The 14162-nt window shown below is 42.9% G+C and overlaps 1 protein-coding gene across 1 annotated transcript; it reads right to left on the reverse strand.

The window, feature by feature from the left end:
- Positions 1-5115: 5115 nt before the first annotated feature.
- LOC123190048 (protein CHROMATIN REMODELING 19) lies at positions 5116-11534 on the reverse strand. The gene is made up of 12 exons (XM_044602608.1): positions 10541-11534; positions 10341-10458; positions 9662-9702; positions 9110-9360; positions 8825-9005; positions 8074-8259; positions 7816-7989; positions 7582-7740; positions 7185-7262; positions 6862-6998; positions 6567-6785; positions 5116-5808 (listed from the first exon to the last, which is right to left on the reverse strand). The coding sequence occupies exons 1-12, from the start codon at positions 11477-11479 to the stop codon at positions 5646-5648; spliced, it is 2646 nt and encodes an 881-aa protein (XP_044458543.1). The 5' UTR covers positions 11480-11534; the 3' UTR covers positions 5116-5645.
- Positions 11535-14162: the final 2628 nt, after the last annotated feature.

Raw genomic sequence — 14162 nt, forward strand, 5'->3', positions numbered from 1 at the left:
TTTTACCAACAAGATATGGGTTGACGGGCAATGCCAAGACGACGTGCATAGGAGGCAGGTAGACATTTCCCTCAAAAAAAAAAGGAGGCAGGTAGACAACGTCGAGCAGCCAGCGTGCAGCCATTGAACCGAACAAATCGCACTTTGTCACGTGCCTTTGAGAGTGCCCCCCCAAAAAAAATTACCTACATACTTCACAGTGCAGCTGCGCCGGATGGACGCGGCGAGCGCACACACTAGACGACAAAAGTAGTTTGATGTCTGTAATAAAAGCGTTATCTAGTGGGTAATGTAAAGAATACTTATACGCATGCATGTGCCAACGTCATCTATTTATTCCGTTTCAATTTTTCAAAAAGCTATAACTTTTGAACCGAGTGTCAGAACACAAAACCGTTTTCACTGCAGGGTTCCTCGCGACGAGCTCTTCAAAACTAGATCCCATATGAATATGTTTTGATAATTTTTTTTCAAAAGCAACTTTAATGCTAGATGAAGCAGCTTTAGTGCTAAACATGAGCAACTCAGATGCTAGATGAATTGCACCATGTGTATAACTAAGTTCGCCTAGTAGCCACCTAGTTAGTTGTGTGCAACAGTGTATTAGGTGGTCACCATGATTTCTAAGTTGCATACATTGGAAAATAAGTTGTGGATTGTTTAGTTGCCTATCATACTATGAAATTTTTTTACCGTAGAGTGGAAACTTGTCTAACATGGCTTCTAAGTTGTCTACCACAGAAATCAGGTTGCCCTTTCACTATGAAGTTGCCTACGAGTGATCCTCAATTTCTTATAATACTATGAAAGTTGTCCATCAAGGGACCTAAGTTGCCTACAATATCAAAAAAAAATGTGGGATCTAAGTCATCTATCATGATTTCAAATTTTAAACTATGAGGGGATGGGTGGTATGAGACCTGTGTGTTTTCCTTTTCTAGGGGAGTCTACCCGCCATCAAGGGACCTAAGCACACTGGTGTTGGCTGGCGAGCTCTTCAAAACTAAACCCACATGGATATGTTTTGATGATTTTTCTTTCTTTCAGAAAGTAACTTAGTCGCTAGATGAGACAACTTTAGTGCTAAATAGAAGCAAATCCACTTCAATTTAAAGTAACTACTTACCAACAATGAGCAACTAACTAGTAATAAAGAATAACCTTAAACAGAGGTAGACAACATCAGATCACCTTTATAAGCAACTTTCTTTCTACGAGAGACAACATTAGTGCAAAAAATAGGCAACTTCACTACACTTTCTCTTAATTAATTTTCTCTAACATTCTCCTAACTTCCTCATCGGTACTTCTAAGTTGCATATTCTCCTAGCTTCCTCACCGATACTTCTAAGTTGCATATTGTTGTTTCTAAACTGCCTATAATACTACGAAGTCATCTACCATTGATACTCTTGTGTCTGCTATTGCTAACTACGATAGGCAACTTGGTGCTCAATTTTGGCAACTTTAAAGTATTTGCAGGCAACTTAGAAAAACAATGATAAACCACTTCACAATATTGTAGTTGCAAAGTTAGGTAACCGAGTAGCAATGATAGGCAACTAATTACCAATAGTAGGCAACTAGGCATCAATTGGTAGGCTATTTACAATATTTATAGGCAACTGCACATCAATTGTAGGCAACCGACTATCAAACAATAGGCAAATGAGCAACCATGATAGGCAGGTTGGGATAATGTTAGTAAAATTCACAGATACACATAGTGTAGTGAAGTTGTTTTGTATGTAGCACTAAAACGGCCTTATGTTTTGTGTGAATTTTCTTGTTTTTACACAAACAAACCTAACAGGAAGTCCTACTAGGCCAAAGAGAAGAAGTTGCTTCTCTATAGCATGATAGTTGCCTCCTTCACACCCAAAGTTGCCCTAAAAAATTATCCAGTTGCCCACAGTCAACCATATAGTTGCCTAAAACAAAGTATCCAGTTGCCCACAATCAACAAATAATTTCCTAAAACCATGTATCCAGTTGCCCAATCCTCATGGACAAAAATATTTTACCAAGACCATTTTTTGGTAAATATCTAAATGTTTTAGATACCTATAATTAAGTTTGGGTCATAGAGGGGGAGTAAAGATTTTCTTCTCCTCGGGTGGGATCCCTTGGTGCCACCGTAGAGGGGAGCGGGTGGAACATACATATATATGTTGTTTCTACTTGTTGTTTTTGTGGTTCTTGTTTTTTTTTTTGCATAAGGTTTGCCTGATGTTACTGCAAGAAGCTTATGGGGCAGCAACTCCTCTTTTAATGCATGACACTAGTTGCTTCAAATTTTACAAGAGTTGTCTGAAATCATAGCAAAGTTGTTGCATGTTTTTTACTTTTGCATAGGGGATGCATGCTAGTTTTACTACAAGGAACTCATATGGGGCAGCAGACCTTTTTTTACATGCCTGATAGTTGGACTCATTGGATGATTAAAAGTGTCTAAAGAGACCGATTCCAATATTTTGGGGCATTTTGGTGATCCACGTTGGAGTTGTCCTTATGATAGGCGATTTAGAGGTGAAGCTAGTCAATTGGTAGTCATGATAATCAACTTATGAGGATCCTCCATTGATAGGTAGTCATACTAGGGGGGAAAAGGAGTTGTTTTTCTATAGCATTAAAGTTGCCTCCGTATCACACAAAGTTGCTCGGAAAAAAAATTCGCCAAAACCTACTCATATGGGATCTAGTTTTGAAGAACTCGTCGCGAGAAACCCAATGGTGAAAACGGATTTGAATTTTGAGATTCTAATGAAAAGTTACAAGTTTTAAAGTTTTTGGTCCCATAATAAATGCAGGTGGGATAGTTATGTGCGCGCATTCGGTTTCCTTTTTTGATTGTCCTCGTTGACGCATAGGGAGGTCATTCCTTATATGGGAGAGTGCTCGCTCCCACGTACGAGCGCACGGGTGCCATCGAGTCACGTCCAAAAAATTAATGCCCACTGCCAATGAGGCTAGCCGCGAGGACCTTTGACCATGCACCAAAAGGTGAGAATCCACTTCCAAGCCAATGAAGTGAGATGTGTGTTGGTACCGCAATCCAATTAATGGATATGTATGTTCCAAGGAGGGGAACCGCCGTATCGCTGGCCTATAGATCTTTGTGAGCCAACACGCTGCAAGGTTCCCAACACCAGTCTACGATGGATTGAAGAACGGGATGGTCGGTGCTGGCGAAGCCCTCGCGCAAAAGAAGTGGCAGTGGCATCAGCACCGAGCACCACCTTGCACCCCCGCCGCCACGAAGACGCCTAAGCGACAGAAGGTGTCCTCGCCGCATTCATTGCGACCGTGCGGGTTTCGCCGAGCAGAATTCGGGCCAGTTCTTTTGGGCGATTTTATCAGAATCGCCCCCCTCCCTAGCTTCTCCCATAATCACCACTCAATATGTTTTTTATAATTCTAGTTAATTAGACCTTAACTAGATAGGATTGTAAAAAATATATAGAGTGACGGTTCTGGGAGAAGCTGGGGTGAGGGATGATTCTGGGAGAATCGTCGAAAAGAACTGGCATGAAGACTAGGGTGGCGACGAGGAAACAAAAGGGAGGGGTTGGGGGATCGGGTGTCCCCATGTGATGGCTATGCTGTTATTTTGGACATAACGGTGGAGCGCCTACATCACAGTTCACAGTGCGACATACCTGACATTTTGAAGCGAATCCGTAGCAGAACCGTCTTGACAGGAACGTCCAGCTGAGCGCGCGTACCATCGTTGCGACAACAGATTGAATTTTTTCCGTTCAAAATTTCCAGCAAGACTGGAGCGTTTAGTTGACTCGTTTGAACGCCCTTTCACCTTTCCCGTCTGATGTATCCCGACCACACATCATGGCGCCAGGCCAGCCTTGCCATCGTCGTCCGGAGACAAATCCCTCCGCCCCAAATGATTCCTTCGGATCATTCATGTGCGTGCAGTGCAGCTAAACAGCAACTTCTGAGCCGGTCCATGATGCAGCCTTTCTCTTTGATTGCACACATCATGGCGCCAGGCCAGCCTTGCCAGAACCAGTACGCCGTGCGGCCGGGATACGCACGACGGTTTGGCGTCGGCAGCGGCGCTTGCCCCAGAATGTGCTGTGCCTGAACAGAACCATGCTTGGAGTTATGCCAAGAATCATTCGCAAAGCAAATTCGAGGTTTAGTGCAGAGGATCAAAGTAGGCAAAACCAGATCGCTAATCAGCACCTAGTGAAGGACATCCTTGTTGTAAGAAAGGTACATGGATAATTGGATAGTGCCATCACGGAGAAAACATTAGAAGAATTATAAGTTTATTTCAACAAAAATCATGACAGGGTAAAGATCGCTTAGTTCCATTCTCAGCACTCAGAACCCGTAATATTATATGTACGACATTCCATCTAGACAGCAAACAACCAGGCAAATGTTGGACCCAACAAATGGGCAAAATGATAGACCATGCTCGGGTGTCAGGAGCGAGTTTGAAACCAGGCAAACCTCACATAAATGAAGCTTCTTTGTCACTGCTGAAGATTATATGCAGAAAGAAGACCTAGGACTACTGTGACCAAAAAAAGATCCAATAATAACTAAGAAATCAAGCTAAGTTCTTTTCGAGAAGAAATATTCGGGCTCAATTCCTTTAAAAAAGCAAAGCAATGCAAAAAAAACAGTTCCCAATTGCCTCCAGCAACACATTAGCTATCAGATATACTCCCATACAATCAAATATAATACTTGTGCTGGTCATTTATATATTTTTTGAGTTACAGGGAATTGGTTCTCCCATGTAGTAAATTAACATGGTGACTCTGCAGAGAATACGTAGCGGAGTGAAGTTGTTCAACCCATTTCCTCTCTCACTGGCTCAGTCTAAAACAAGTCACTAACTGATAAAACTATTTGGTAATTTTACAGTGACTGATAATTTGAGGGCGGAGCATAATCTTGTTTCATGTATGATCTCTTAAATTACAGTGACTAATTCAGCAGTAATTCCGTACAGACAGTCAGAAACAACTATTCCCACCGTCCCGAAAAAGTGTCGCTGATTTAGTACAATTTATACTAACTTTGTGCTAAATCAGCGACACTTACTTTGGGACAGAAGGAGTACTTAACAGAGGTACAGCAGGCTGCAGATTCACTTTCGTAACCGATATAGAGTTGGATACTTGTATAGCTTAAATCTCAAGAGTGGACAACATGTTAAAACCCTAATAATATCTCTACCATACAGTTTCAACCTCCGCTATTCTCCATTTCATTAATACCAGGATGTACTTCCAACATTTCATCCAGTACAAAAATAGGATGTCTGTTCTGAGACTTCTGGTTTCAGCACTTTCTAGAAATCTACACCCTACTTCGAGCTATGCTAAACTTATACAGTATGTCACCCTGATCAAGCACAGCGAAGAGAAGCAGTGCGGCTATCCAGCAGGTTGCAGAAGATCATCAGTAGATCCTAATAGTAGATAATGTAGATGCCAACAAACTGAGAGATTTAATGCATAAAGGCACCAGCATCATCATGCAAAGAAGCTTAAGACCCCATGGATAAATCTGAGTGGTGCTTGAATGAAGCAAATAATTATCCCAGCCAAGGACATCTCCGCAGGTGGAAATGTGGAACCAGTACCTTGGAAGCCACTCCATGAAGTTTCTCACACCAGAAGAAGAGATGCCAGAATCTCTCCCATTGTCTGCTCAGGTACATCAGTTCTATCATCTAAGTCTGCTCCAGACTGAAGAACAGCAGCATCCAGTACTAGCTTTCTCCTTGCAATTGCGTATATGCTTTCATCAACTGATTCCTTTGTCACTAACCTGGATAAAATAAATACTCACTGTTATCAAATTATCATCTTAAGAGTTTGATTATTCTTTTTTTTTGTTTCTTATGTGACATCTAGTGTTCTTTTTCGACTTTCAGATCATTTGGAGTTCAAGCGACCAGTATCCTTCCTTTTTATCTGAACCGAATGGAAACAGACTAAGCGGACTATGTTCAAAGGGGAATGGGATATTTTTTTAGCAGAGGACATCACATAGCAAAAGCAGGTGCAGATTGTATGACGCACATTTGAAAATAAAAATATCACCAGCTTATATAGTGCGAGGGTGCCTAACATTTTATTAAAGCGAAAGAAAAGAATTACTTCTGAAAACTACCAGCACGAGCCTCCATACTTTGAATTGCATTGGCAATGCAAAGGCAAAAACAGTAGTACCAAAAACAGAAAGGAAAAACAATCAAACTTTGTCTTGAGAAATGCAATACAATTAACCTAACTATATTCCAACAAAGATCATATTATCTAACTGCTAAGGACCAAAGAATCCGAACAAGGGTAAAAGAAAAAACTATAACCCAGAACAAGTGTAACTCGTACTATAAAAATACCATTCAAGAGCTTATAACATGCAGATGCTCCCACATTAGAACGAATGTTGTAGAGAAGTGAACCATTGTCGGAATAAGAAAAATATGAATACTTCAAAATATGCTCACCTAGTCATATGGCCAGAAACAGCAAAAATAGAAGCAGCAAAAATTAAAACAAATGTCATATTTTGAGCCGCACCTATAGATAGTGACAGGTTTCTGCTGTCCAATGCGATGGCAACGATCTTCAGCTTGCCGGTCCATCTGAGGGTTAAAATCCATGTCATGTATTATGACTGTATCAGCTCCTATTAGATTCAGCCCCTGACCTCCAGCTCTAGTTGAAAGCAAACATGCATTTATCGAAAGATCATTGTTGAAAGTGTCCACTATAGTCTGCCTTTCTATTACTGGGGTGCTGAAACAAAAGGGATTTTACCAGTTAAGAATTATAATACAATTTAATTCAGAAACTTGCTGAGGAAAGAACTAACCCTCCATCGAGACGCCTGTATGTAATTCCTATTACTTCCAGTGCCCATTCAAGGATATCAAGCATTGTGGTCCACTGGCTGAATATAAGAACTCGGTGACCATTATTTGCTAAAGAAGGTAGAAGCTCTGCTAAGGCCTGAACAAAAAGTAGGAATTAAGGTAAATCATAAATTGCACTTGAGTCCTAATATGCCTTGATCAAGGAAATTTTAGTAGTCCAGATAAAGAAAAAATATATAATTATACTATTGTGTGTTTTACTGTTATTCTTCTTTTTTCTTGGATAGGAACTGGCTAACCAGATAAAGAGAAAAAATGGTACCTGACATTTCGCCGATGCAAATACATGCTCGTCTTTTAGGGCACCCTTTGTACCAGCATCACCATGTGTAATCAACAACTGGAGGAGAAATTAAGAATTGAATGATACAAGTGTCCCACAAAAAATATACTAAGAACAAGCTAATTTAGGGCAAAAGGGGTGTGTTTCAACAGCAAAACCATCCCCTGCACAGTACAACTATTGACAAATAACAACAAATGCATACTACTTTGATGTCGCACTTAATTATTTGGCATGCAGAATGGCAGAAGAAGCTAACAAAGCAGGATAGCGAAAATCAGAAAGCAAATAAGACTCATTATAATTTAGTAAGCAAAGTGAATAGGAGGTGAAAGCAGCTGATTAGGAGAAACCAGGTAAAGAGAAATAACAATACTTGGTGGATAGCAAAATCATTGTAGTTCTTTAGCGCTTGGATTGCTCTGTCCAAGGAACATTCAAAGCCAAATGCGCCTTTAGGATACGTCAACCTTGCGATTCGTTCAACATCTTTGTCGCTGTAAATGCGCCTTATAAGCAAAGGGTGATTGGCAATCTGTGGGAGCAATGAAAAACCCTTTAAGATGGAAATAAACATCTTCCTGAATTTTGCATCACAGGATATACTCACCTTACGCAACTGCATAAAATAGTTTGATATTTGACGCTTTGGAATTAATCCAACAACATTTTGAGGATATTGGCCAGAAGATTTTGCAGTACGAGCCTCACAAATGGCACGGTACTCATTTGCGGCTCCATTATAAGCTTTAAGCTGCTCTGATCCCATGGAGACAAAGTTAACCTGTCACACGCAATCAATGTAGTTCAAACAGGGAAGATCAACAAGAACATGCAATTGCTGATGACTAAAGATAAGTCAATGTACATGTTGCGTCTTCGGGACAAGTTGCTGCATAACATCCGACTTCAAGCGCCTAAGGATGAATGGCCCTAAGATGGACTTTATACGTGAAATTAACTCATGGTCTTCTGAATTCAATAGCTTCTTGAGATCAACTTCTCCTGTGGCAAATATATCAGGCATCATGAACTCCAACAATGACCATAGCTCCTGCAGATGATATGAAATTCAAGAGCAGCTTCTTGTAAGAAAATGGCCAGCATCTGATAATTAAAGGCAGCTGAAAGGATATGGAGTTTAAACAGTTGGGGGTGCACATTTCAACTATAGCCGGATGAACCCATCATAAATTCAGTGTTATGAGTATTCATCTAGGTAAGCAGCAGACATCAAACCATAAGATGGTAAAAAATGTGAAGTTAATAGTGTTGAACCACAAGCACTGTGTACAACACAGAACCATTAGATATTAAGATACTAATTCTAAATCATATAGATAAGAATATGATATTGAGAAACTTTAATCGGTAGCTACAAATCCTTAGTACACTTGCTGATCACACCTCCATGACTTTGTGAGTCTTTGACATGCAGGATATTGGTAAAATGTACCCAATCCATATAGTCAGTCCTTTACAGGTAGTGTTATGCTGATATGTCCTTTTATTTCTGTATCACACGGGCAGATGTATCGTGATATATTTAACTACAATGGCATCATAGGGTATCAGAGGAAAAAATAAAGCTTAAGTTGGACACTTGCATCAAGACTCACATGCAAATCATTTTGAAGTGGAGTTCCCGTCAGCATTAGCCGCTGACGAGCATGTTGTGCAACAGCCATAAGGTTTTTCCATCGGAAGCTGCCCTTATCTTTCAGCACGTGTGCTTCGTCCATCAATACACAACTCCATTTCCATCTTTTGAGTGCCTTGCGGTCATCCTTTTGTTGAGCACTGCATTATGGATCAAAGCAGCACATAAATCTTCTAAAAATATGCAGAATCACTAGTGAATCTCCATAAGATATTCTGTTTTTCCACCCTAAGGAACTACAAACCTCCGTCTTTCGAAGAGCGAGTAGCCAACAAGTAGGACATTAAATGGAGCTGGACATCCTGCTTTGCCTAAGGAACTTAACTCCTTTGAGAAGGCAGTCCTTCCAGCACCATGAAACATGATGATCGAAAACGAAGGACACCACTTCTTAAGTTCCCTTTCCCAATTTTCCAACACTGAAGCTGGGCAAACTATCAGGTGCGGACCCGGGTCATCATATAGATGTTGCAAGAGATTAAGGTAAGTCACAGCCTGTAAATAATGAGACCAAATTCAAACATTAAGAAATGAATAATGAACCGGCACTCAAGTATAGGGCAAATCCTACTAATCAGTTTATTCTTGGAAATGTCACAACAGGCTACAATCAGGTTACATTTTATAGTATGTGTGCATAATGACCAAAAAAACACATGAACAACAGTCCACGATAATAATGGACAGGGCGCAAAAACATCAAATTTGAACAAGCTAACTTATCATGCTTTAGTACTACCATATTAAGATGATTGGTTATTTTCATTTTTACTTAAAACACTGTAAGCTTGCTTACCTGGACTGTCTTGCCGAGACCCATTTCATCAGCCAAAATTGCTGTAGAAAGGAGAGAAGGTTAACATGAATAATAGTCTTTTGAGCAGGGGAAAGTTAGAACATGATAAGAAAAAATGAAAAGAACCAATATGATCGTTGACTGGTACTACTCTGATAACCTCACAAACATAATGTATGTAATGCAAGACAACATCGTTTCAGTCTTTCAGACCAGCAAGCACTAACACGGCACATTAGCACATGACAAGACAAGGTTTTCTGTACCGCATGAAAATTCTGATAGTTACAATGTAAACATTTTTACTCGGTGCACCTTTACAGTAAATTGGAATACCTGTACCTAAATTCTATGAACCAAACGGTGATCTAGTATCCAAGTGATCTACATCAAGTTAGTTTCTAATTCATACAATACAGATGTAATGATCGAACAAGACTACCAACTGCTTGTTTTAGAAGACAAAGGTTGCATAAGGATTGAAAGAATAGGATGCTCAGTGACAAGTGCCATGTTATCATGTATTTACTACTTAGCGAACTAAATGCAACTGATCATAAACAAGTGGGGTGAACTCAGATCCATCAGTTTGATGTCATGGCTAGATGTTACTGATGAAAAGGAAACAATAGTTTAACAAGCATCTTCGGGTTCAAAATTTTAATTCACAGAAAATCACCTCCGCCGATGCCTTTCTGATGCAACAGTAGAAGGAAATTGACCCCCACAAGCTGGTATGGTTTCAGCACCGGGTTGAATTCCATGTCCTCGCTTGTGCATGCGGCATCCACATCTTCCTGTTCTCATATCGCATTGCATCAAAAGACAAAAACTTGATAGTTCAAGACATGTAAACTGCATCAAAACTGACAACTGTACCTGAGTGACAATCCGGACGGTGGAGGCATCTGTCTCAGCATAACTTTCGCAATTCCGTGCTGAAGAACCATACAACTCCTGCCTCAGATCAACCGAAATCCGTGAGCACCTGCGCAATGCCTTCCCCACCACATCCCCTTCCACCTCCTCTGCCTTCACACTACTCTGCCCATTGTAGTCCCCATCTTCATCATCCTCGTTCTCCAACTCCGACCAGTTCACCCCATCATCCTCTTCTTCATCTCCTACCTCCACCACAGCAGCAGCCACAGAGCCATCACTGTCATCATCGTCCTCGATCACGAATCGGCGACCAGTGGTGCGGCGCGGCCGTGATGACCTCGGAGCAGGGTGGTCGGAATCATCATCTGCGAGGTCAGAGTCATCATCGGCGATGTCGGAGTCCTCAAATGCGAGGTCCAAATCTTCCTCTTCCTCGGAGAGGTCGATGGCTGTTGCCAGCCGTCGACCAGTGGAAGGGCGCGGCCGCGATCTCCTCGAAGCGGGGAGGTCGAAATCGTCGTCTTCAGGGTCCAAGTCGTCTTCGGGGACGAAGTCGTCGTCGGAGAGCGCCGCGAGGATGGCGGCCTTGGAGGGTTTAGGGTTGTGCCGGGAGGACTGGGTGGACGGCGTGGCCCGCCTAGGCGGGCTTTTGCGCTGGGGACGCTTGACCACGCGCGAGCTACTCTCGGCGCGGCGCGCCTTGGCGCTTTTCCCCAGGTCGAAGTCGTCGTCGTCGTCGTCGGAGAGGACGACGGCGGCGCCGTTGCTGGCGCCGACGGCGGAGGAAGACTTAGGGTCGTAGCGGAACGAATCGATGGGAGGGGGAGGCCGCGCGGGCGGCTGAGGGCTCCGGTGGGGGCGCTTGAGGACCCGGGAGGGCTTGAAGGAGTGGTTCGACCACTCGTCGTCGGAGATCTCCTCGAAGTCCCGCCGCATCGGGGCGGCGGCTGCGGGCCTGCGGGTTCCTCTGGGGTCTAGGGTTTCGGGGGGGGGAGGGCGCGCGAGGGGGGCGGGTATGGTGCTGCTCTCCTAGTAGGCGAGGATCCGAGGCGGCGGCGGCGGCGGAGGGGGTGAGCGGGAGAATTGGGGGCGAAGACGAGGAGGCCGGGAAACTTTGGCGGCCCTAGCGAGTGGGGAGAACGGAGCGGCGCCGAACAGAGCGCCAATTGCCTCCCAGGAGGAGGACGATTCGTTAAATTTTGCCGTTTTCAGGGGTGGTGTTTGTTTTTTGAGGTAAATACACCTGAAGTCATAGAACTTGTACGCGATGGTCAGTTTGGTGCATAAACTTGTAAAATACATGTTTCCGGTCATCAAACTTGTACAAGCGTTCATATACGATCACATTTCATGTACACGGACGTATCCATGGGCTATGTGGCATTCCAGTATGGCCAGGGCCCATTGTCATCCGTTGTAGCATGTAGATCTGTAGAGAAGCCTTTGACTTTTTTTATTTTCGTATTAAGCCCTTAAAAATAAAATGAAAAAACAAGCGATGTGGGGTCTTGAAGCTGCAACGTGTCCTAGTAGTCACACGTGGACAACCACCAGACTACTGATCATTCATGTATATGTAGCAATGACTAATTTCTGTATCATATAAACATTGACTGAAAATAATTTTTACAAGAAATGTAACACGGAAAAAATGAGCATCGTGGCTCGACCATGTGACCTTGTGCTTAAGGTTAACTAACATTACCACCGACAACATGGTGCTCCCTTTTTTGGGGTTACATTTCTTGCAAAATTGATTTTTCGGCCGTGTTTATATGATATAAAAATTATTCATGCTATCTAGACATGAATGGTCATTGGTTTGATGGTTGTTAACCCAAGCCTAGTAGGGGCACGTCCCTAGTTTGTAACCGAACCATCCCTTATTTTTCCATTTTATTTTAGGGGCTTTATGCATAAATAAAAAATCATTTTATTTTAGGGGCTTAATAAGTTAAAAAATAGGTGCATAATACGTAAATAAAGAAAAAACCTACGAATCTACCATGCGTGGTGGGTTTACAATGGGCCCTGGCCATGCTGGCATGCCACATAGGCCACGGATACGTATGCGTACATGGAATGTGACCGTATATAAACGTTTGTGCAAGTTTGATGACCAGAAACACGTATTTTACAACTTTGTGCATCAAACTGACCGTCACGTACAAGTTCTATGACTCCTGGTGTATTTACCTTTTGTTTTTTCCAAAAAGTTTTGGAATATCTTTCCCTGGCGTGTATAAGTTGCGTACGTCACTGTGTTTGGAAGTCGTGGCAGAGCGCCGTGCTGCGGTCGACCGATGAGATGGACGGTGGACCGATGATTCTGATCTTGCAATTTGGTTCACCTTTTGTGTGTGTGCGCGCGCATTTGGGTTCACCTTTGGGCCGAGTTCCATTTTGCTTGGATGGATGAATCACCCAAAATGCTAGACTTGCGGGGAATGAGTTACTCACGTCCGTTAAAAACGTACTCCATGTTGAAAATATGAGCAATTTACCGAATGATTTTATTAACAGAAATATTAGATAAAGCACGACTAGTATAGTAGTGATAAAACAGGTCATGCGATTTGACAAAGAGAAGGTAAACAGCAACTTCATATATGAATTGTAACTAAACACATCTGGAGCAGACAGTATACCAAGTTGCATATATGAAACAGAGTCTAACATATCTAGGGCAAACACTAGAACAAGATCCTTTAATAGAAAGAAGAAGAACACGTACGGGACAGCAGAAGCAGAAGCGCTGGACTTGGGGTCGGTGTCCTCGCCAGCCATGTCGTCGAGGAGGTTGTCGACGTCGGGGAAGAAGTCGTCGTCGGAGTCCGGGGCGTCCGTGACGAATAAGTCAGTAGTCGCGCGAAGCGCTCCCCAAAAACCTTATCACCCTTCTCCCGTACAGGACTCAAAAGTTGCGGTTTCGGAGGCCTACTGTCCCGACCTGCGGTGCACGCCGCAAGCCGGGATGGGGAAGAACGTAGCAGCAGCGCAGTGCTTAGAAACTGTAGCGAGAGGAAGAAGAAGTTCTGATGTGTATCTCTGAGAGGAGCGACCTCCCTTTTATAGGCGCGAGAGAAGGAGGCGAGAGGCTGCGTCAGAAGCTGAAGGGAACGAGGGAGACGAAACGAACAGGCAGCAGGCGAAGAGGTGCGTCGTTCGTATTCAATCTCCACTACAGCAAAAACGTTTCAGCTTCTGCGTGACCTCTCGTATACCCATCGTGCGTGGCAAAAATTTAGACAGTGGCTCATTCCCGCAACCCGCGGCGTGTCGTGACGAGGCGTGGCGTGGTGTGGCAAGGCGGGCGACGGAGGAGGAGCGCGCGTGGATGTTCCTCTTGTTCTCATCCTCCTACATATGGAGAAAGAGTCTCCCTTATAAAAAGGTCCAACTCTCTTTAAACTAGCAATGTGAGACTAAATTTTAGATCCACCTATTGCCTTGCACGAATGGGTTGCATGGGCCTCTAGGATTTATTAGGAATTTCTGAAACTGGTATTGGGCTAGGCCTAAAATAGACAAAATTCAAGCAATCCCCACCTGATCCAAGAGGCACACAAAATTTGCCTTTGGTTTCAAAACATTGTTTTCTATATCGGTACTACAGTGA

The sequence above is a fragment of the Triticum aestivum genome, chromosome 2A (assembly GCF_018294505.1).
Source record: "Triticum aestivum cultivar Chinese Spring chromosome 2A, IWGSC CS RefSeq v2.1, whole genome shotgun sequence".
NCBI classification, from domain to species: domain Eukaryota; kingdom Viridiplantae; phylum Streptophyta; class Magnoliopsida; order Poales; family Poaceae; genus Triticum; species Triticum aestivum.